Genomic DNA, 24,082 nt, shown 5'->3' on the forward strand with positions numbered 1-24,082 from the left:
CAGTCTGTTTTGGACTGGGAAAACCATGGGAGTGGAGATGAGTGGTTAAAGAGTATAGGACTTGAGGAATTCTAATATTTAATGACTGGGTAGAGGAGAGTGAGCCAGCGAAGAAGGGTCCAAGACACTGGAGTAAACCTAAGGGAGAATGGTGTCGTAGAAGCCAAGGCAGAGAGTGTTTCAGAGCAGGAAGTAAGTGATCCCCTGCACCGCGTGCTGCTAGGAGCGGTCAAGTAACATGAGAACTACAGAACACTCACTGTACTTAGCAAAATGGGAGATATTGGTGACCTTACTTAGAGCCTTTTTTATTCGCATAGCAGAAAGCAAAGAATAGATGAATGTAGAAATAGAAAATTCAAGCACAGATATCCATTTTGAGAAGTTAATTTATATACAGAAGGAAAATGCATGATATCTGGAAAATACGAAACAGTAGCCACAAAGTTCTTTTCAAGGTGGAAATGACAGGTTTATATTTTGTGGGAACTATTCAAGAGAGAGGAGAAGGGATTAAAATTGATTGTGATTATTCATATAGGAAAGAAGAGAAATCAAGAGATATGAAATCCAAAGAACAAAGAACCATCTGTTTTCCTTAGATAGGAGTTAGGATATTTCTAATATAACAGAAGGGAAGGTTAAAAAGATGGGTTCTGATGCAATTAAGTTTTAGGTATTTGGCGGGAAGAGAGGGTGGTTCCCTCTGATGTATTTTCTTTGTGACATAGGTCTTAAGATCATTTTTTGAGGGTCAAGGATAATAATGTGCTCAGAAGTATGCAGAGATCAAAACAATGTTTAATGTAAACATTGTGAGATGTAGGAGAACAAACTGACTTTAAAGACATCACAGAATTGCTCTCCAATGTTAAGGGCTTGTTGAGATCATTATTCTAGATTTAGAGTGGTCCCAACTCGCTCCTGTATATAATTTCACTTAAGCACCCGCTGCACTGGGTCACCCGTTTGGCATTTGCTAATCAGATATGACAAAAAGGCAGATGAGTTTAAAAAATCAGCAGGAGTATGATTAAAGTGTTGGGCTCTGCTGCCTAAGCTGGAGAAAGGAAATCCATAACCATCAGGAAATGGTGGTGGGGAAGACTTTACCTCCCACATTGGAGAGGAAGGGATGCATGGAAACAGAGTCCTAGGAGGGAAGTCAAGTTTCAGTTAAGACAAGGCGGGAGAGGAGATTCATGTGGTTGGCTGCCCGCTGAGTGGCAGTTCCAGAGCGCAGAGAGAAGAACGTCATGCCATATGGTGGAAAAATAGTAGCGAGGGTAAGGAATTGCGTCAAGAGCAGAGAAATACCAAATGCTCTGGGACAGCAGTACAGCAGATCATGGGTTACCCATCCCCTGTCCCTATGCCAGGTATGAGAATCAGAATCTCCAAAACTAAGGTCCTAAAACTTTGAACATGACCCTCAGAAATTCTACTTACAGCCAGGTTTAGGTGATCCAGTGAACAGATGACCGAGGGCCTCACCCCGGGATCAGGAAGCAGGAGGAAGGATGGGTTTCCTTCCGATCCGACAGCCTCGGGGGGACAGAGCCTTACAGGACTGGCTCTCCTGGCGTAGTTTCAAGGAGAGTGAGAGCTTGAAAAGGAGGAGAGGAAGGGAGAGGCTGGGGGAGGAGGGCCCCTCACCGTCCTCAGATCTTAAGCTCCTTTGTCCAAGAAGAGGCCAGGTTTTGGTTTGTACTCCTAACAACGAAGGCAGGGCCACTGTCTTATGCTAATTAACTTTATAAACATTGAGTAATAAAAATAGACTTAAAAAGGTGAAGATTTTATAGTACTTTTTTCCTAAAGTTGGTAAGGCATCCTCACTAATTGTGGGAAAGAATGTTATCATTTGGGGAGGATATTTGCCTCCTCCTGGTTAAATTTTAGTTTTTATAGTGGCAGTTAAGTTATCCCTTCCTAATGAATTTGAAATTATCCACAGTAAAGCATACCTGAGCAAGATAAATTACTTCAGAAGGCTAAAAAGGTCACTGTAAATTATTTATGCAGTTTTGTCATGCTCTTTCATTGAGCGTTTGCATCTGAAGTTCTTCTGTTGCTCTGTGTGTTTTTGCCCTTATGAGAAAAAAAAAACAAACTTGTTTTCCTTGAAGATCCTAAATTGCTTGCTATCAGTCCTTTTTTTAAACCATCTATTTGTGTCAGTTTGGAAGTCAACTTTGGGAAGTGGTACCCTTTAACCTTACTCGTTTTTAAAGTTCCACTGATTTCCCATTTCATGGGTATGAAAAGATATATAAAATCATGGAAGGAAATCCCACATGTTTTCACTGGGGGAAAGAAATATAGTACCCTCCGTCTCACAGTAGATTGTCTTAACAGGTGTCCGTTCCATTAGAATTTTACTGACTATAAAACCCTGTAGGGGAAGTCTGCTTGTGAAATACGGAAATATAAAGTCAAAGGAAACCAAGCTTAGACAATTCTTAAATTACACACCTGACTCCCTGTACCTTTTCATGGCTGGTGTTCCTTTAATGCTGGATTTCCATGTGTAGAAACCCTTTATCCAGTGAGTATAGTTTTGGATCTTCAATGGCTTCCTTGGTGAATCCAACGCTCTGTTCCGAGAATGTGAACAAGATGAATTCGCTCTCTGCACTATTCAGAGGACAGCAAAGCCTAGACTCCAGGTTGTGCGTTCACCCTGGGAAACCAGGCGGAAAAGCAGCAATCATTCTGAGCTTCATAACTCATAGTCTTAACCATATCTTCTCCACTTATTTTTTCCATAGCAAACTCCTGTTACAAAGCTCATGTTTCTTTCAAGGAAAGATTTTATACAACTACCCACTGTGGTGTTTGCCTGTGCGCTTTATCGTGAGCAGGTTGATTATGTTCCATATGCTTTGTGTCCCTTGCCTTTTTCACTTAGTGATACATCATAGAGATCTTCCCATATCAGCACAGAATGATCTGCCACAGTGTGAACATTATCTTAATTCACTTGCCCAGCCCCATCATAATGTATACTTTTGTTGTTTCCAATTATTTTTTACTGTTTAGAGTGCTGTAGTAAACATTTTTGGTCATACCCTGGACAGTTGCAACAATGTCCACTGAGAAAAATCCTAGCAATGAAATTTACCCATCAGCACAGAACCTGCATTTAAAATTTCGGTGAATGGTCCCAAATTGCCCCCTGGGGAGATTGTTCCAGTGTACATTTCCTCAGTCACTTTTGCCCACACATGCCAGCACTGAGCAGTGTCAAAATTTTTAAGTTTATGATAGGTTAATATTGCAAAAAATGACACCTTATTATTATTTGGTCAGCATTTCTTTAATTGTGAATGAAGCTGAGCATTGAATTTGGCTTATATTGGACCTTTGAATTTCTTTTTCTATAATTGTTGTTCATATCCATGGTCCATTGTATATTAAATTGCATGTACTGTCATATGTGTTGGCAGACATTTTCTTGTTAACCTTCAATTTTTATTTGTTTATGAATATTTTTACCTGGTAGAAATTTTTATCGATTTATTTATAGTCTTTGGGCTTTGTCTTACTTATTAAGACCACACCAACTTCATGAATTCCTTCAGCCCTTTTAAATTAAATCAAACTTTATTTATTAAACCTCGATCTATCTGGAACTGAGTCCATATACTAATGGTCCCATCATCTTTTTTCTGAATACTTTGTTTTTCTGTCGATTTTTACATTTTAATCAAACATACAAAATTCTCATATTTGCGTGAGTCAGTTTCTAAACTTTATGTTTCATTGATCTTACTGTTTCTTCTCTGGTATCAAAGTGTTTTGCTTATTCTGTTATAATATTCTTAATACCAGGTTGGGATAGGCATTCTGATTAGCCTTCAATTTTAGAATCTTTCCTTAATTAATATATAGGCTTACTTTTCAAGATGACCTTTAGTATCACCTCCAAGAACTCATGTTCATCTTTTAGTTGAGTTAGTGCAATGATTAAGTTAGTGAGAATTGGTATTTTTGCCAAAACAAGTTTTCCCATCTCAAAAGCAAGGCAAGTAATTTCATTTCTTGAACATACTAATATAAATGTAATTATAAATAGAATGCCCTTGCATTCTCAGGTTAAATCGTACTTAGCTATAGTGCATTGTTTTAATGCACTGATGAATTGTTTTCTAAAGTACTTTGGATTAATATTCATAAGATATTTCTCTATCGTATTCTATTTTCTGCTTCTTTACCAGGTTTTAATATCAGTGCTATTACACTGCCTCTATAAGATTAATTTTGTAGGAATATAGTACTGTTTCTATGCTCTGGGGCCTCTTCTAGTATTAGAATTAATTCATCTTTAAAAGTTTGAAAGTCCAGATATTAGGTAGCTTTTTAAAGTTTCTTCGATTGCATTTATTATTGTACAACTTTCTATCACTTCTAGGATAAATGTTACAACATATTTTCCTGGAAAATCATCTACCCCAAACAGTTTTTAAAATGGAATGTACTGCATTTTACAAAGTACTCTTTTCTGATGATTTTAAATTGTGGTGTATTCCTGAACATTTCTTTTTTTTTACATGACTTATTTTGTGTCTTTGTGCTTGTGCTATTGTGCTTGTGTATAGCTGTGTATCCCCTTTTCCTTAAAGTCTAGATGGTAAATATTTTAAGCCTGTGGACATATGGTGCCTGTCACCATTACTCAACTCAACTGTAGCTCAGAAGCAGCCACAGACAATCTGTAAACAAATGGATATGGCTGTATTCCAATAAAACTTTATTTACAAAACAGGCAGTTGGCACGTAGTTTGCCAGCGCCTGCTCTAGCCAGTAAGTCATTGTCTATATTTAATTTTTTTCTTTTAAAATAAGAGTTTTTGTGTTTACTTACCAATTTCACAGTTTTAAACCATCAGATTCTATTTTAACTTTATTAGAGCATTTCTTCTTTCCTTGGCTCTGTTATATTTTCATTTTTGTAACTTCTTGAGTTAGATGCCTAGTTAATTATTTAGTTATATAAGTATTTTCAGGTATGATATTATCTGACATCATAGTTTTTATTCTGTCATGTAAATCTGATGTGATATTTTCATTAGTTTTAGACTTCTGCAATTTTAGTATTCATTTCCCCTTTGTTGTTGAAGAAGGCCAAGATAGGAGAGATACATATTTAAAGCTACATGTGTTAGTTTAGACTTAGGAATTATTTTATTTAGGTGTTTTACACCTGGTCCAATCAGTCCACTATTACAATGTGGAATGTTGTAATAGAGTAATGGACCTAAAGGGTCTCCACCTCTTTCTCCTGCCCAGAAATATCGAGCGGCTTCCCATTTTATTCCCGTCTTCATAGTACTGGGTGTCTTCAAACTCTTGTCCCAAACTGCATCTTCTTCCCGCCGTTCCTAGCCTAGCCTGAAGCACAGCCCTCATCCTCTTTTCTCCGACATTCGTCCAGTGCGCCAAGGCGAGGATAAACCCGCAGCAGTCCTAACTCCTTCCTGCCTGTCACGTCCTCCTCCCTTGCTGGCAGTCGCCCTGCCATGGTTACCTGATAACCTCCTCCCACCTTGACCTCATGTGCGATCTCTAGTTCCCCGGCCTCCCCCGCCACACCTGATGGTGGTAGCCCCAGAGCTGCTCGTCCAGCCTCTGGTCTCAGCACATCTGATATTGCTTAAAAACTGTAATTGGCTCCTTTTCTAGCTAAGCCTGCGACCGTATAGAGCCTGACCCCACTCCTCCTTTCCAGCTTCATTTTCATAGGTTGACCCCAAGCCCCGAACATAATGCCTTCCAGACACACTGAATCCATTCACTCGGTGCCGCCCTTCAGGCTTGTTTGTCCTGCTGCCTGTGGTCCCCGTTGAGCAGTATGTCACTTGCCCTTCAGGACCCACATTTCCCATTTTCTATAAAGACTTCTTTGATAGACTTTACAGAAGTAAAGCAGATAGTTTAGCACATCATTGGTTCATGTCTCCCAGAAGTGTGCAGGAAGTACGAGCTCTGCAGGAAGTAATGGCCAGGTGCTCGCAGTTCAAACTCAAGTAAACCATAATGCTGCTCCTCCCCTAGTTTCAGCTTGTCCATATGCTTCTGTTAAAAATAGATCGTATATTATAGAAGTCATCTGTGGGCAGGTCTGTCTCTCCAGTCTGCAGATTATCCAAAGCTCAGATTTTATCTTAAATTTCTTTGTATTCCTAGGAATTAGCACATGATAAATAGGTGATTTTTCTTTAAATGACCTTCTCTTTGTTCTCTGCAGTGCATTTTTTTTCTGTTAGTTACTTTCATGTTATATAAATTTGTTTGAAGGCAGTTTTATTAAAAATATAAATAATTTACTACAATAATGAAAATGAAGTTGCTTAGCACTAAGTCTCATAAGGTCAAATTGTGCAGCAGTATTGTACATAGATGGTTAAAAATATCACTCTAAGTATCTTCCTGTAAGGAACAGTGATTCTTAAACTTGAGGAGCTGATAAGAAATGTACATCCAAGAACATGAAAAGATCATTAACCATTAGAGAAATGCAAATTAAAACCACAATGAGATACCACTATACACTTATTACAGTGGCTAAAATAAAAAAATGACAGTCTTAAGTGCTACCAACTTGTGCTGGAATCAGCTGGAACTCTAATATGCTGCTGCTGAGAATGAAAGATGGTACAGCAAGTGAGTAAAGTGCACACACACACACACACTCTGTACATGGCTATTCACAGAGGCTGGCTCTGTTCATGACTGCCCAAACTGGGAACAACCCTGACATCACTCAGTGGGTGGTTGGATCAACGAGCTGTGATATATCCATCCAGTTGGTGGAATACTACTCAGCAGTAGAAAGAAGACTAACATACAGGTACTTTGATACATCTCAGAATGCGTAAAAGAAACCCCAAAAGCTTGTATACTTTCTGATTCAATTCATGTAACAATTTTGGTGAGGAAAAACTATAGGGATGAATACATCAGTAGTTGCCAGAAGCTGTAGAGGGGAGGGTTTAACTGTAAAAGAATAACACCAGGGAGTATTTTCAGGTGAAGGAGCTGGAGCTGTTTTGCATCCTGATTATGGTGGTGGTTACACAACTGAACTGCACACCGAAAGTGGAAAAATAATTTTATTGTATGATCTTTAAAATAAGATTTTTTAAAGTGCACATCTTGGTGCCTCATCCCCAAGGACTGTAGTTTGTACTCTGAGCTAGGCCTGGCCACAAACGGCAGATTCAAATTCAAAATAGTTAGGAATGAACAACCCAGAATTAATCTGTATAGAACCAATTAGAAAGGAATGACCAGAATATGAGCAAGAATAGAAACAAAACTCTTGTGCCTCTGAGTTCCTCACAGAGACCAGAGGGCTACACCCAAGTAGAGGACAGTGAAGCTGCTTGAACCCACCTGGTCAGAGTGGAAGGTGTTATGTCAGCACTCCAAGATCTAGCTGCTACATTGTAAGAACATACTTCCCCACGGTTACACATTTCCTGCAGCCAGCTTCTTACTGTGTTATTGCTGTTACAAGCCAAGTCTTACCTCACCTGGGGTTTGACTATGGAATATGCATTTGTAACGTGCACAGCGGAATATTCCACTGCACAGGGCCACAGAAGGCAGATTCACCAGAAGCAAACACCAGTCCGGCGCACGATTTGTCCAGGACATGCCTCCAACCAATGCTTTATAGTTTCTCCTGGTGGCTCTGAGCGCCCACTCATGAATATTCAAGAAGTGGAGTAGATGAAATGTTTCCCCTCGTCCTACCCTTGCCAGTGAAGGAGCTCTTTCTCTCCTAGCAGGTACTCCACAATGGGCTTTATCCCAGGGCATCCCGTATTCACAAAAGCTGCTTCAAGATGGACAGCAATAACTCTGAAAAGACGAAAGTTGAGGCAATATAGTCCAAACGTGCTTAATAAAGTCTATGTATAAAATTATTTCTAACAGGCTGATCACACTGAACAAAAATAAAATATGAATACACTCTCTGTGAAACGTAAAGAAGATGGTTTCCTGTGTGTGCGGACACCGGGGGACTCTAAAACGCCGCAGTTGTACAAGTTGTTATTTACTGGGCTGGCCACTAGGTGGTGCAGTTTGTTAATATATCACCTTCCTTCCAATTTTCCACGTGCAGATTTCAGGAAGTTCTGTTTTCTTAAATCATTTTCTTAATTATTATTAACTTAGAAGTTTAAAATTTGTAAATGTTAAGGGTAATCCATGTGACAGTATCTCTGCTAGAACCCCAGACCCCTGAAATCCAACGCCCAGCCGATGTAGTGCCCCTTACATAAAAACAATGTAAAGTTGATTCAAAAGAAGCAATTGAAATGTCGATAAAGAATTCTTCAGGGAAATAGCAAATAAACACAGAATATGATGCAAACAGAAGTTTTGATTATATAAACACTTATTTTATGTTCACCTAAGGTCTAATTTTGTAGAAAACTTTTCTCCATTGTATAGTGAAACCTAATGCTGAATTTTATGAGATCTTCTGCTATTGCACCTATTAGTGGACCAAATCCCACCTTGGAGCTCAGACCAGGTCAAAGAACAGACACCAGCAGTGAAGTTAGTATATTCAGGGCAGTTGTAAAGTTGAGGACCTGAGACGGGTGGTCAGATCCCTCCCTTCAAAGATGACCAGGAACACTTACCTGTAGGTGAGACAGGTTTTTAGCTCATTGAAATGAGGAAGAGGGCAGGCATGGGGCTCCATGGGCATCTCACTGAGAGGGGGAAGGTCTTCCAGGCAATGGGTCTGGAATTGAAAGTGTGAGGACTAGGGGAGGAGGAGGTGGATTTGTCAGAAAAGAGACTTAGAGGAAAAGGTGCCCCTGTGGCTGGTGTGGCTAAGTGGAGTCAGGGGACAGAGATGATTTCTGTAGGCTTGCATTGTAGGGACTCTGGCCTTTACTCTGAAGGAGTTGGAAGCCTCTGAGATGTGTGCTTATTTTAGAGTAGTTCTGGAAGAATAGGAAACAGATAATACTGATTGATTGAAAGGGATACCTGGATGAGATACTCACTTTTACCTCCATTCCTTCTGCATTTTGTGTCATGTTTGTGATTCCTGTGTTTTACAGTAAGTATTAAAACATTATATACTAAAATTTAGTAAGACCTCAAGATGCTTAAAATAATTCTATGCTTTCTTTACTAAACTCATGAAACATAAATGCTAAGTAACAGTTACTTTCAATGCTAAAATTCTTTTGTGTTTTGTTGATAACCTAGGTGCAAAAGTCAAGAAATAAGCAAGTACGAGAATTATTCCCAGATGGCTTTAGTATTCATCATGCAGGAATGCTTCGGCAGGACAGAAGTTTGGTTGAAAACTTGTTTTCTAATGGGCATATCAAAGTCCTAGTCTGTACAGCTACATTAGCCTGGGGCGTCAATCTTCCTGCTCATGCCGTTATCATTAAGGTAAGAGCTTCCCTTCCTTTGCACATAGATTTGTGTGTGTCTTAAGACGAACCTGTGAACTCATTTATTTAGAAGAATATTGTGATTTGCCTTTTTGATTAACTTTAAAGATTATTCATATAAGGTCAGAATTATTTTCTGCGAAAGAGTCTAGTTTATATTGTGAAAACTTAGCTCTCACAGATAATGAAAAGAGTAAAGTACACTTTTGAGGTCTTGCCGTATTTGCCTCATTTCAGTATTCAGCTCATCAGGATTATATTTATGTGTGTTTATGTAAATTTTTATTAACTTTTCTTCATCCAGGGAACACAGATATACGCTGCAAAAAGAGGCTCCTTTGTTGACCTTGGAATATTAGATGTCATGCAGATATTTGGTCGAGCCGGACGACCACAGTTTGACAGATTTGGGGAAGGAATCATTATCACAACACATGATAAACTCAGCCATTACCTCACTTTGCTCACTCAGCAAAACCCAATTGAAAGTCAGTTTCTGGAAAGTCTTGCAGATAACCTGAATGCAGAGGTAAGATCTAATGAACAAAAAGCTTGGGATAGAATCATCACCTGCAGGAATGACCAAGTAAATATAAGATGGAGTTGGTTACTATTTTGTGTTATTTAGGAATGCAGCTTATGCCATTGAGTATTTTACAAAGTTTTTATAAGGTTTATAAAGCTCTTTTATCTTAGATCAGTTGATTAAACTTGTTACACAAAATATGATTGCTTAAATTGAGCTAGAGTATTATGATTTGTTTCATGTATGTATGTACATTTTGTGTTAAGATTTACATAGCAGACCCTGGAAGCCTCGCAACGTCTTAATGGGTAAAAAGGATAAACATTGTTAATTTAAGAATCTGTGTGTCAGACATTCCAATGGAGTTTCATCGTTCTCATGACATTCTAAGTTACTGCCCCGGCATTCAGCGCTCGTCTGCTTCTGCATCCTTCCTTAGTTGGCTGGATCCTCTGACGTGGACTCAACTAATTTTTCTTGGAGTAGAAGAGATAAATACTAAATGGATGAATAAACTAAGTATTTGCAATCAAATATTACTCATTCACAAATCTTATATACTTCTTAAGCACTTCATAGAAGTTTCACTTACATTCTATTCATGTTGTTTACAAGTGCTTTTAGAGGGGGAAAAGCACTCATTATGCAGTGCCCTCTGTTAAGGAGCGTACAGTCTGAAAGGGGGGAGAAAGATACAAAAACACAATGATGTTCAAAGTGGTGAGGTCTTTAGAAGAATTCAGTAGAAGAAGAAAACATTTTTGGTCCCAGGCTATCAAGAAAGGCTTTGGTCACTGAAGGTGGGTGGGTTCAGAAGGCAGCTAAGTTTTGGAAGATCTGGTTGAAAGTTAGAAAAAGTCATGAAAGACACTCATGGTTTCTATGGCATAATTACAAGAAATTTAAAAAGATGGGAAATAAATTTTGACCCCAAAGAAAGTATTGTAGTTCACTTTCATTCTGCATTGCATACTATGATTACATGATTTAAATAATTAGTTCTTTGCTCCTGGGTCAACACTATCTATGATGGACCTATCTATTGTACAGTGATGCACTGAGGACCTGCTAAATGCCAGAGACTCTGCCAGGTGCTTTTGTTATATTCTCTCTTTCTCTCAATATTCCTGCTAAGTGGAGAATATTGTCCTCAGAGAGATATGTAACTGACCCAAAAGTTACTTAACTACCAGCTTTGGAACCAGTATGCAATTCAGGCATATTTAACTCCAAATCTAGTCTTTTCGTTATAGCCTAGATTTCTGTTACCTTATATAAAATATATTACCTTATATAAAATATAAAGATAAATACATTTCTCTACATTATTACCTACCATTTGTCTTCTTTTAAGACCAGGAATAAAATGGTAGTCAGAATTTCTTTGATTTACAGTAAAAAGCAGTGCTCTTTCATGCAGTTTTCTGGAAAGGCGTATCAAGGAAGACTCCAAGCAAGCTTCTAGTTACTGCCCCTGATAGCTTTTTGTAAGTGGCATAGTAAACCCAAGATGGATATTATTATAAGAATACACAGGTTAAATAAGTACTATTGTCCTCAAGGAACTCATAGAGACTGTAACGTACCATTGGCATACCTGTTTGGTCACGCCCTGAGAAATGAAAAATGAATTGTAGTCCACAGATTCACTCATATTCATCAAGCACCTTCTAGGTATGTTGTTTTCAGAAATCATAATTCCATTTAATGCCATAGATGGCATTCAGATAATGCAGCATATACCTTGAAATTTTTAGCTAATATACTGATGCACAGCCATTGTGAAAATTTCTCTCTTACTTTGGTAGACTGAAAAACTTCCAATTAAAGTAAATTTTCTTGTTAAAGAAACAAACTCCTTTAAATTATAGTTGAGCATGAAATTAAATTTGGTAATCTGTGGGACTCAAGTGTGAAATTAGTTTATAAAGTGAATGTGTGTTGTTTTCTTAAGGTAATGAATTTTTATATCGTCAGACTCCCCAAGTCTTTGCAAGACTGAGCAGTGGCAGTGATCAACGTAAAGGGCGTAGATTAGGAATGTTGCCTCCGCTAATTTCTTTATAACATGAATATCAAGTCCTACCATTAGTTTAGAAGAACAAAAGAAAATATTATATTAGGTAATAAAGATAGCATATACATTTAATGAGGCATCTTTGCTGACTGGTGGCCGATGGGCTGACTCCCTAGTGCTAATGCCAAAAGGTCACAAGTCCCAGCCCTGAAGAAAGCCACTTAATTTTGTACTGAGAGAAACAGTGAAGCATGTTTGAGTCTTATTAAAATTTATTCAGGGGACATTGCTAGTTACCTACTCTGCGCCAGCCCCCTGCCGTCCATACTTTAAACTGTGTTCATCTTTCTACAACCATACATACACTCTCTTACATAAAGATCCCCTCACCTGTACTTGCTACAAACCCCCTGTCCTTGGATTTAAGGCCTCCTTAGCCTAACCAGCTTCCCAGTTCTGACCCTGACTCCTCTAACACAGGTATTCTGTCCTAGACGGGCTCTCACTCTACTCACCTCACTTAGGGAGTCCCAGTTTACCCAGTTTTAACACAGAGATAATATCACTTGATTGTTGTGAAAATTAGAACCTTTGCCAAATTGGTGTTCAGGAGATTTTATCACTTAATAGTGGCTTGACTTATACTTACTGCCAGCACTCAAATTTTGCTTTAATAAATAAATGAATGGCAGCATGATCTATTTGCATATTTAATATTTAGATGATTACAACCAGTTTTTAAAAGCACACATACAAATAGGCAATTAAAATAATCTTGAAGACTGAAGTTTAGATAGTTCATTAGATATAAAGAGAAAATTTGAGTCTTACTTCTAAATTATCAGATTTGGGGTGAATTTTTTTTCCTTTTACTTAACTGAACATGAATTCTATTAGATTGTACACTACTGGCACTTATATAAATCCACATGTTAGGTGTTTTTAATTAAAATCACTTTTGAATGCATGTTATGTGCTAGGCACTATGGGTTGGATCATGGTTTCATATATGTCATCTTAATTAGTTACGCATGGACAAGGGAACTTCTTGAGACCAGGGACCGTGGTCTGTTTGTCACCGTATCTGTTGTGCCTTAGTACAATACTACAGTCTTTTTATTGCTCTACTGTGTGGTTACTGAGATGAAAAGATGTATTTCAAAGACATAGGTGAAAAATACTTGTTCGGTGAAAGGCTTCTGTACTAACTAGCCACTAGGTGACAGCAAATATTCACTAGTAAATTTTAATTTTTGTCACTAGGTGGCATTCAAGGATTAATCTCAAAATACGATGTATCATCCTAAATTCACATTCATTTTTCAGAGTAGTTCCTTTTGGTGAACATTTAAGGGATTTTAATTACTTGATCCAGTCTTTGACAAGTACTTCTTCCTTTTCTTTAATCTTATCATTAGTAGCAATAGATAATTATTAATTAATGTTAACTTAATAAAGTGAGATTTTGAAAATATTAGGAAGTTTATTTTCTCCTTTATAAAATGTTCTCCTCTTAGGGGTTGTATATTATTTTTAAATACTTGTATAAGTTATAGGGGAATTCACACTGTTTTGGCTTTGAAATAATAGAATCACAAACGGTGACACTATCAGATTTTTAGCCAGATAATTAAACTACTTTCCTTTACCTAAGCAGACTAGAAAACATCTAACTATCTCACTTGTGAATATTTAGGGAGTGTGCTACAACTCCCTCAATAGATATATTTTAGTTTTTGCTGCTCTTCGTTGTGTGGCAAGTCTTAACAGTTCACATGTGTCTTTACCTATAGTGTGGCTTGTTTAATCATTTGTAAATACATTAGTGTAAATGTATTTATTTATTTCCAGCTTTATGGAGATGTAATTGACATATGACATTGTGCAAGCTTAAGGCATGCAATGCAGGAATTGATACACATAAATATTGTGAAGTATTTGCCATGATAAAGTTAGTAAACACTTGCTTTGCCTCACAAAGCAACACTGTTGTTGTTGTTGTTGTTTGCTGTTATGAGGAGAACATTAAAGCTCTATTCTCATAGCAACTCTCCAGGATGCAGTGAAGCACTGTTAACGAAGGTCACCAAGCTATACTGTAGACAGGAGGAGGTTTTTCATCTTCTAACTGAACGTGTACCTTTGGGCCAACGTCTCCCCATTTCCCCCACCCCTCAGCTCCTGGCAGCTACCATTCTGCTTTCTGTTTCTGTAAGTTTGACGTTTTCGGAGTTCACATACAAGTGAAATCAGACAGTATTCGTCTTTCTCCGATTTATTTTAAGTTAATATAAATTTAAAGATATATAGAATCTGCCTCATCAGTTTTTTTTTTTTTTTTGCTTTTGGCCATTTCTCTTTGTTAATAATAAACAGTATAATACAATACTTTAATGATATTTACATATTGCTATATCCCATCTTCAATTAACCAAAGATAGCTAAGCACTCATATATTTATTTCACATTAGTAAGTAAATAAAAATTATAATGTGGGAATAAAACAAACATAAAGATTTTATTTTCTTTCATATTCAGTGCTAAAACAAGAGAGTTTGTTTTCCTTTTTTTCCTCCTAAAATGTAGTAATTTAAGTAGGGAGCATCTGTACTCCTTTGATTAAAGTTTTAAGAGTTAAAAAATTTTTTTTCAGCTACAGGTTCAGGAAAAAATATACAACTATGAAGTTTCACAACTTGGCTGAATTTTTAAATTAGGAACACTTTACATAAAAAGTGACCTATAGATTCGTGGCTAAGAAAATGTGTTTTTCAGAAAACTGCTCGTTGCAATTCAGTGTTAGATCATTTCTGAGAATTCCTCTCTCTTTTGTATACAGATCTTAGAGGTTATTGTTGCATTTTAATATTATTTACCTTTTAATGCTATATAGAATTAAACTCCATTTAGTGAAAATAATCAGAAGCCATAATAAGTAAATTCGTTTTTAGAAGATAGCATTTCTAATTAACTATTCTCAATTAAATGAGGCAAGACTGATTTTTAATTAATAGAAGGAATGTCATATCCAATAATTATGCTTAACCTTCTTTCAAATACAGCATAATGATGTATTTTCAAAACTTCATTTTTGACAAAGTGGCCTTTGATGTAATATTTATATTTAACTTTCATGCATTAGTTTGATTTTTATTATATGTTTGGCTTGCAGATTGCTCTGGGCACAGTTACTAATGTGGAAGAAGCAGTGAAGTGGATAAGTTACACTTATCTTTATGTACGGATGAGAGCAAATCCATTAGTATATGGCATCAGTCACAAGGCTTACCAGGTAGGAAACTCATTTGTCAAAAAAACACCTGCTCTTTCATTCTGTTATCCTTTCCTGACATGAGGTAAAATATTAGCTACTCCTTCCTCAGCTGAAAATAGTTAAGAACCTGGAAGGAAAGCAAACAGCTTTAATCTTTTTTAGAAAATAATAAGGAAATAAAATTTGCCCCTGTAATTATTTCACTTTATTTATATCTCTTCTCTCTATGATACTGATAGGTTAATATTTATATTGTTGTCAATTCATTATTCAGGCACATTTGTATTTGATAGTAATATTTTGCTCTGAATTTTTTTAATTGTGATAAATTTAGGTTTTAGAATAAGCCAGACATGAGGAAACTTCCAGATCACCTTTAATAATTGGCTTATGTTATATGTAGTAAGTTCTTATCAAGTCCCTTATTTCTAAATTAAAAGATAGCATTACTGAGTTACTATCCTAACCATTTGTAGGCTGGGATCGGCTATACTTTGCACATAGACTGAGCATCAGGTGCATGTGGTAGGTGGCCGCTCTTCCCCTGGACTCTACAGCTGTGTGTTGCACGTGGTTTGCAGATTCTCTGAGATCTTGTCTTGTCTTTAGAACTCTGCTTTATGTGCTGTAAGTGCTTCTATTACAGATAAAATCCAGTTGTTACCTAATGAAAACATGATTACACCATCATATGGATATTTACTAGTGTTAAGTCAAAATTAACAGAAAAGCTGAATTTAACTCAGAATTATAGTTTTCCTCCAATTTACTGATAACTTATTTATGTTATCATAAACTAATAATACCTTACATACACACACACAAATATATATATATTCCATCTTGTTATCAAAGCAGTTGCCAATCTTTTTTGTCTTCATTTTTCCTTTTCCTGGGCAGTAGATTTCAGCATGGGAAACTTGAAACTTAAGGCATAGGAGGAAAGAAAGAAGAAAATAGCAGCAGCCACTAGTTCTGAAGCTGCTAATCTGAAAACATTAGGTTTTTTTATACTTAGCTTCAGTCTAGATTGGATTCAACTACCTTTCTTCTTCTCAGCTAATCTTCAAATGGATGTTTTTTTCACAGCCAAATTGTCCTCAGTCATAAACTGTAGGTGCCGTTTGACCTGTAATCTTTTTAAGTTTGAAAAAATACAACACTGTCTATTCTTGTTACCAATATGGACTTTGTGAAAATAGTCAATGGCAATATGAAAATATTGGGATAAAAGAAAACAAAACACAGTGTGCATTTTTATGGACTAAGCCATATGAAATCTTGGGATGAGATAAACACATCAATTGATTTTTAAGTAGTAGGTGAATATCAGAAGTCATTTTTATATAATTTTCCAGTGTAAAAAAAGTTACTTTTTTTTCTCTTAAAATACATAGTTTTGTTATCTTCATAGTTCAGAGAATCTTTACATTTCTTTTTTTTTACTTCTCTGTTTTCATTTTATTAGTCAATAAGAATTTGTAGCCACAAAAACTCATGTGAGCTAACACAGATCATGTAGTCCAACATATTTTTTTATGGTTTAGTAACACTTGATTAATAAAATGTTTTCATGAAGTGAACCCGATACATACAGTATATCACTTGTAGCAAATATTTAAGACCTTTCGTGTTTGCTAATGTGACTTTTGACTCCGTCTTACTTCCCAACAGTTGATTTTCCTTTGCCTCATTCTTCTGCTTTGTAAATTTATTTTAGCTGTACTTGGAGCATGAATAAGCTGCCATAAAAATGTAGGTTAGAACAAATGGTAGGACTAGTAACTCATTAATTGATTTCTAAAGTATTTTGATGCTGCCCTTTCCCCCAAATAAAGGTCACATTTTACTTTATTGCTCATGACCAGAGAGTGATCTTCAGTACTTGGCATGTTTGCATGTATGTGTGTGCATGAACATAAATACATTTACACACATAGCATAGTTGCAAGAGTATTTGTTAATGTCTTGTGTTAAAAGTCCTCTCTGAAAAAAAAAGGCATGATATAATAATTTCAAAACTATTCAAAAATTCATTATCAACTTCATTTTACTCTTTGCTCCTTTTATTATTATAGGCAAAATGGGTTTTCCCATCAGTTATGGGAAATACTGAAATACTAAATAAGAAATACTGCTAGAATACTCAAATCAGACTTTTGAAAAAAAGTCACATATTTGTTTTTATCTATCCGTACTTTAACAGAGGAAATCCATACCCACCATCATTTCTCCAAAAAACTGATAAAGTAGGAATATGGTCTGATATTTTTTAATTCCTATTTATTTTAGTGTGGGAGAGGGAAGACAAATATTTTTTTCTGATTTCTAATCTTTGTAATCTTAAAGATTGCAAGATCATGTAAGGATTTTAGATTCTGTCTGAAGATATTATAAAGATTGATAATCTCAATTAACTTTTTAAGTTTCCTTTATTTACCAAGACAAAATATTTTCTTGTTATGTCCTAGATTTATAAAAATGTACTTCTTTAAAAATTGTAATAAAAAAGTTTAATTAAAGCATCAACAAAAAAATTTAATGTCTATAAAAAGGTATGTATTTGGAAATAACAAGCTCTATAAAGTAATTCTCAACTGTTTATATTTTTGTTTCCCTATAGATTGACCCAACATTAGCAAAACATCGAGAACAATTGGTCATTGAAGTTGGAAGAAAACTGGACAAAGCTCGGATGATTCGTTTTGAGGAGCGAACTGGATATTTTTCCTCAACTGATTTGGGTAGAACTGCCAGCCACTACTACATTAAATACAGCACCATTGAGGTATTCTACTGAGTGGACCAAATATGATAACATGTTTGTTCTTAGGTTCAGATTTGTGCTAGATTAAAAAATATATTAATGCAAAATAACAGAAGCAACTAGTAGAACAAATGCATTTAATTCATATGAATTCAATAACATAGATTCAGTAAAGACTAAACACCAGAAAAAAGTAAGACTTAAATTTGAAGGACTCTGCTGCCGGTCCTGCTCAGTGAGTATCTCAAAGAGCAGATGCACCCAATCCTCAAACAGTTGGACATGTTGATGAGACCAAAGGAATGAATGCTTGAATAATTTTTATTGCAAGGTTGTATGTTTATGTTGTCCATGAATAAAATGTTGAAAAATTAATTGCATTATGAGAAACACTAACTAAACAAGAGTAAGAAAAACTAATAAAATTATCAGGTCAACCTAGCTCTAATATTTGGGCAAATTATGAGATTTTCAGGGATAATTTGGCTATTCAATTGTAGCCTTTCTTGTTGCCTTTTAACATAATCTTATATAAGACAGGGTGCCACTATAATACATTTTTAAAGAGTACATGTGCATGTATTTATGTGTTCATATACATATGTATGTACGTACATATGTTAATACATGGGAAAACTTAACAGTGATTACCTGGGAAGGGAGGGCTTAAACATAAAGAGAGGGAGGTGGCTCAAGGTGAGTCTTTACTCTTTATTCTTTTTATAGAGAGAGAGTTTGAATATTTTTCTTACATTTTTGTTTTTATACTTAAATTTCTTTTTAAATTGGAAAAGTAATAGAAATCACTAAAGTGAAAATTCAGAAGTATGAAAACCTAGGACTATATGAAATATGCTTTTTACTTTCTAACATGTATTTATGCATACAACAGGTTTAAGAACACCTTTCATGAGCTTACTAGCTTCTCCTCACCTTTCCTCAAGTAAACCTTGTATTTGTTTAGCACTTCAGGTTTCTTCAAAGTCTTTTAAAATATATTATCTCACATCTCTAATCTGATAGCAACTCAATTCTAGCCCTCTACTGCATCCATCATCCTCTCCTGTGCACTCACTTTTCTACCAAGTAACCTTTCTCACTTGTCCACATGCCAAACTACATCCATGCCTGTTTGCAGCTCCATCAGGAATGCCAGCCTTTCTTCAACTTGTCTTTATTCTGTATGACCTCTTGCTGACTATTTTCTTCCCAGTTTCCTGAATTTTTATATGCCTCTCTAGTAATATGGTGTCTTCACTGGCATCTTCAGGTTACATATTTTTGGTTGTTCATCTCTGAATTTTATATAATAGATGATCAGCTTAAGGGTGGTGAATGATGCAGATGTTCAGATGCTCGTGCTGATTATGAACTAAGAACCAGAATGCTATGCTGAGCTTTTTTTAGATATGTAGTGTAGGTTTTGCTAACTGGTATTATTGGTCGCTTCACTTGACTAGGTTATCTCTTGTTAATTAGGTTTTAATAATGTTTTTTTAGCCTTTGATTAATTTGATGATGTTTAATGTTACGATGCGGAATAGTATGCCACAGACATTACAACTCCCTCTTGTCTAGGGCTCATATGTTCTATAAGAATGTGTGATTAATAGTTACATTTTTAATTGAAAATATTTCACTGGATTTTTTCTTCTAATCAAATGTAACACTTACCTTTGGTAGACCTTCAATGAACTCTTTGATGCTCACAAAACAGAAAGTGACATTTTTGCTATAGTCTCCAAAGCTGAAGAATTTGATCAAATCAAGGTAAGATTACTTAAAGCTTAAAGCAAGTGCATATTCCGTATCTACATTTGTTTATAAAAACGTACAATTGTTATTCCTGATACAATATAAGCTGCATTGCAAATCACATTTGGAGTACTAGTGAGGGTTTTCCATGTCAACAGTGTCCACTACCCTAGATTATAATAGTGTGTCATACATGACATCATTCTTTGTTCCCCATTGCAAATCAAATATAATTTAAGTAGGTTTTACAATAATAGAATTGTCAGATAATATAACATACAGATTTTGGGTAACTTTTAATGTAAGCTTCATTGAAGAAAATATAAAGGACATGCATGATTCAAACTTAGATATGATTATTTCTGTACCATATTATGATTTAATCTTATTAACAGTGAAAACTTTAATACTTTGAGTCATAGTACTTCACAGCTTTAAGCTATGAATGCGTTATACCATATAAAAATATATGACTGTAATGAATGCATTTGAAGATAATTCAAGTTTGCCCTAATCCATTTGGGCAGAGATTTTTACTCTGGTCAAAAAAAAAATGAAATCTCATCAACTGAAAGGCGGTGAGGTCAGAAGATTTAATTTTTGTGGCATATCAAATTTTTAGATGTCAATGGCAACTTTAATACCGGTGATGATTAATAAAATGTCATTGTATCAGCCTCAAGGTAGTTTCTTACTGTATTTTATTAGCTACCTGTGGAAAAAAATCACTATTATTTTGGCATATAAAAGGAAAATGTTGAGTTATAGCAAGTGAAAAGTTTTTCAGAACATGCCATGTTGTTTTACTTCAATATGAAAAACTTCAGTAAATCAGCCAGAAAAATCCTATGGAAACATGGACTCTTCCAGGTCAGAGAGGAGGAAGTAGAGGAGTTGGACGCCCTGTTGAGCAGCTGCTGTGAGCTCTCCGCGCCTGGAGGCGCAGAGAACAGTCACGGGAAAATAAACATCCTGCTTCAAACTTACATCAGCCGAGGGGAGATGGACAGTTTCTCCCTGATATCAGATTCTGCGTATGTCGCACAGGTAAGAATATCGCTCCCTTTCCACCACCTCTTCCTTGTTTGCTCTTCGGGATTCAAGGAAGTAATTCATACCATACTGTGAATGTGTTGCGTTGTGACATGCTACCAGATTAACCATTTTATCTTACGACTGGTTCCGTTTAATTTGCCCCTTTCTTATGCCACCTATGCCACTAGGTCAGGAACGGGGGTGAGATTTGGTATTTGGATTGGCTCTTTTTCATGTTGCTATTATTTCCTTTTTAGAGTTTAGAAATATCTGAATTTTTTCTGCTTTAAATGATAAAGTTCATTGATTTACAAAGAGCAATAATACAAGATTACAAGCCATAAAAGAGATTGTGGAACCTTTGTAGCTTTCCCCAAATGTTAGAAATATAAACAAAATGTTTACATTAAACAAGGTTTAACAAATATATCTCATATCATATAATCAGTATAATAAGTCTCTGTCTTAAAAGTAGTCTTTTTTCCCTACTATTGATACTTAAAAATTGAGAACTAAAATAAAATTATTCTCTAAATTACAGTTCAGTACAGTACAATTCAGTATGTCTTTTAAAATATCATAGTATAAAATGATGTAATATTTATGTTTTTATATTCAAGCTCCCATGGGAAGTAAAGTGGATTATTTCCTATTTATTTATTTGTTTGTTTGCATACTTTCAGTATTTACTTTTCATATTAGAGCTTTCCCTTCCAAACATATGTTTTAAAAAGATATTCCTTACTTATCAAGAACACTTTTTCCATTATTTTTTTATTGAGCAATGCCTCCTTAAGGCTAAGGAGAAATAAAAACGTAATCTTATATTCAATACAGAAACTATTCTAAGTATCTTATGTTTGTAATTTTGTTCAAAGGCAATATAGAAAAAGTATGTTTGTGTTAAATATATTATTATGAACAGCCATGAGCACTCAGGGGTGCTTTGAAAAAGCTCTGAACATAAAATACAAACATGAACCAAGATATATTGGTAAACAATTTCAGTGGATGTGGTAATTTAATCAGAGTGACCAAGGAACCAGGTAATGACTTCGTATATTATATAAAGTAAATGTGGATGTGATGAAAACATTTTTTTTTCATCCTGGAACAACGTATGTTTCTGCCATAGAAAATTATATTCTCTAAACCCTAATAGCTTCTATAGAAGCCATTGTTTTTAACTTTTATGTTTTTCTGAAAAACATTTTATATTTTTTTATATTTTCTGATGATTTTATATTGAAACAGTTAATAATTTAGCTAAAAGGTAAAGCTTTCCTGTGTTCTTTATGAATAATATGACCACATTTCTACTTGGTTCAAGATTATGCAGATATTACCAGAGACTGATACAAGAATTGCTTTATAATAAAACTCATGGTATCTTCATGATTGGTGCCCAGAAAATAAGTCTCAAAAGATTAAGGATGTATCTCAACGCATCCCTGTTTTTTCTTAAAATAGCTGTGACACATTTATCATCTTTGGATGCATTAAATAAATTTCTGTTGAGTTACTTTATATGATAGGCTTTAGCCACCAGTAGCTCCATAAGCACTCTCTCAGCTCTGTGAAGAGGCGCATTTCCTTCTGTCTTCATGAAACTTAATTCTCTCAGCTAAGGTAAATCCTTAGCTCAAGTATCCTATGATTTTATAAAGAAGCCTATATTTAGCTTATTTAAATTGTACACATTAGAGACTTCAATCATTTTTCCCACCTAGTTTATATCATTCCAGATTAAAATGCCTTGTCTGTACCTTGTCCTGTGGGAATTCCCCTTCTGCTTCTTTCAGCTTTTAGGGAACAACTCTTAAGTTCTGAAATTTAAAAATAGCATATTCTCAAACACAGTTGGGAAAATTAGCCTTGCAGTTTTTTACAAAAACAACTGGGAATGATGTAGGAAGACCTATGTGATAGATGCAATAATCAAAATATTCATTTCATTAATCATTCCCTGGGCCTAATAAGAGCCATATTGTCATTTTTAATGGGCATCAGAACTGCATTCATACTTTTAAATGAATATCATTCTTAGATTTTTACTAGTGAAACAAAGTTGTTCAGTTTGTCAAGAGACAAATGCACATTTTACATAAAATGTAAAACCAAAGCCCTAATCGTCATCATCATTTTTGATCATCTGTTTGCAAAGTTAATGGTAGAGGGAAGGAGGCGAAACAAAAAGGGAAACTAACTGTAGAGATGTGACGAAAGGCTTCGGTTGTAGCTTTTAATATGTCTATTAATGAAGTTTTCCCAGATCATTGAGTTTAGAATCTTGGAGTTAATACTGGAGTTGTTTAGACAACTGGAGTTGTCAGTTGAATAGATGCTCAAACATCAACCACCTGTGTGACCTGGGTCAGATAAACTCACCAAGCTCATATCTTCACCTATAAAATCATATTATCAAGACCAATCAAAATGTAGTTGTTACAAAGATTAAATGAGCTGATATATGTAAACAACATGCTGCTTGGTTGAGAAGGAGCCGTGAGCCTGGGTGGCCGCACTCATCAGTGGCCTTGTCACCCTTCCCTCACCAAGTTTCCTCTCTGACTGGACCCCAGGATCTTCCTGATTTCTGCATATCACCTTATAAATGTAATCATTCTGCCATAAACCCAAGGGTGCCCTTGGCTGTGTCTGAGCCTCACCAGCCTCCTAAATAACTTCACATGCTTTGTGTCACTTCTCCCTCATTCCTGCCTAGGGGGTGTGGGACGGATCTTTCCAAGAACTGGGAAATAAAGCTACTTTCTGGGAAGGTAGAAAGGATAACATCTTCCCAGAAAGGATGTGATTTTTCTCATGTAAAAATAATAAGATAACTAAGGTTATATGAGAATAGATGTTGCCCCCAATTAGAAGATGCTGCTTGACATAGTTCTTTTGCAACTGAGTTTTGAATAGTGAATTTATTGACAAGTTTAAAAGTATAATGGACCTAACCACCAATCCCCCATTTTATTCTTCAGAATGCAGCTAGAATTGTCCGTGCTCTTTTTGAAATTGCTCTGAGAAAGCGTTGGCCTGCTATGACCTACAGGCTCCTGAATCTTAGTAAAGTCATTGACAAGAGGCTTTGGGGTTGGGCTAGCCCTTTGAGACAATTTTCAGTCTTACCGCCACATATTCTAACAAGATTAGAAGAAAAAAATCTCACTGTGGATAAACTGAAGGACATGAGGAAAGATGAAATAGGTAAGGAAGCAAGACTGTTTTAATCTATTGTTCTGTGCAAAGAAAAGATTTCATTAGA

At 35.7% G+C, this 24,082-nt stretch overlaps 1 protein-coding gene across 4 annotated transcripts in view; it reads left to right on the forward strand.

Annotated features, from left to right (window-relative positions):
• Positions 1–24,082, forward strand: part of ASCC3 (activating signal cointegrator 1 complex subunit 3) — a 285,280-nt gene that overhangs the window by 151,960 nt on the left and 109,238 nt on the right. For all 4 annotated transcript variants that reach the window (XM_073220915.1, XM_073220914.1, XM_073220916.1 and 1 more), the window contains 7 exons: positions 9,241–9,432; positions 9,739–9,963; positions 15,150–15,269; positions 17,875–18,039; positions 19,702–19,788; positions 20,644–20,820; positions 23,799–24,024. In XM_073220915.1, coding sequence (XP_073077016.1) covers positions 9,241–9,432; positions 9,739–9,963; positions 15,150–15,269; positions 17,875–18,039; positions 19,702–19,788; positions 20,644–20,820; positions 23,799–24,024 — 1,192 coding nt within the window. The remainder of the gene's footprint in view (positions 1–9,240; positions 9,433–9,738; positions 9,964–15,149; positions 15,270–17,874; positions 18,040–19,701; positions 19,789–20,643; positions 20,821–23,798; positions 24,025–24,082) is intronic.

The sequence above is a fragment of the Manis javanica genome, chromosome 13 (assembly GCF_040802235.1).
Source record: "Manis javanica isolate MJ-LG chromosome 13, MJ_LKY, whole genome shotgun sequence".
NCBI classification, from domain to species: Eukaryota; Metazoa; Chordata; class Mammalia; order Pholidota; family Manidae; genus Manis; species Manis javanica.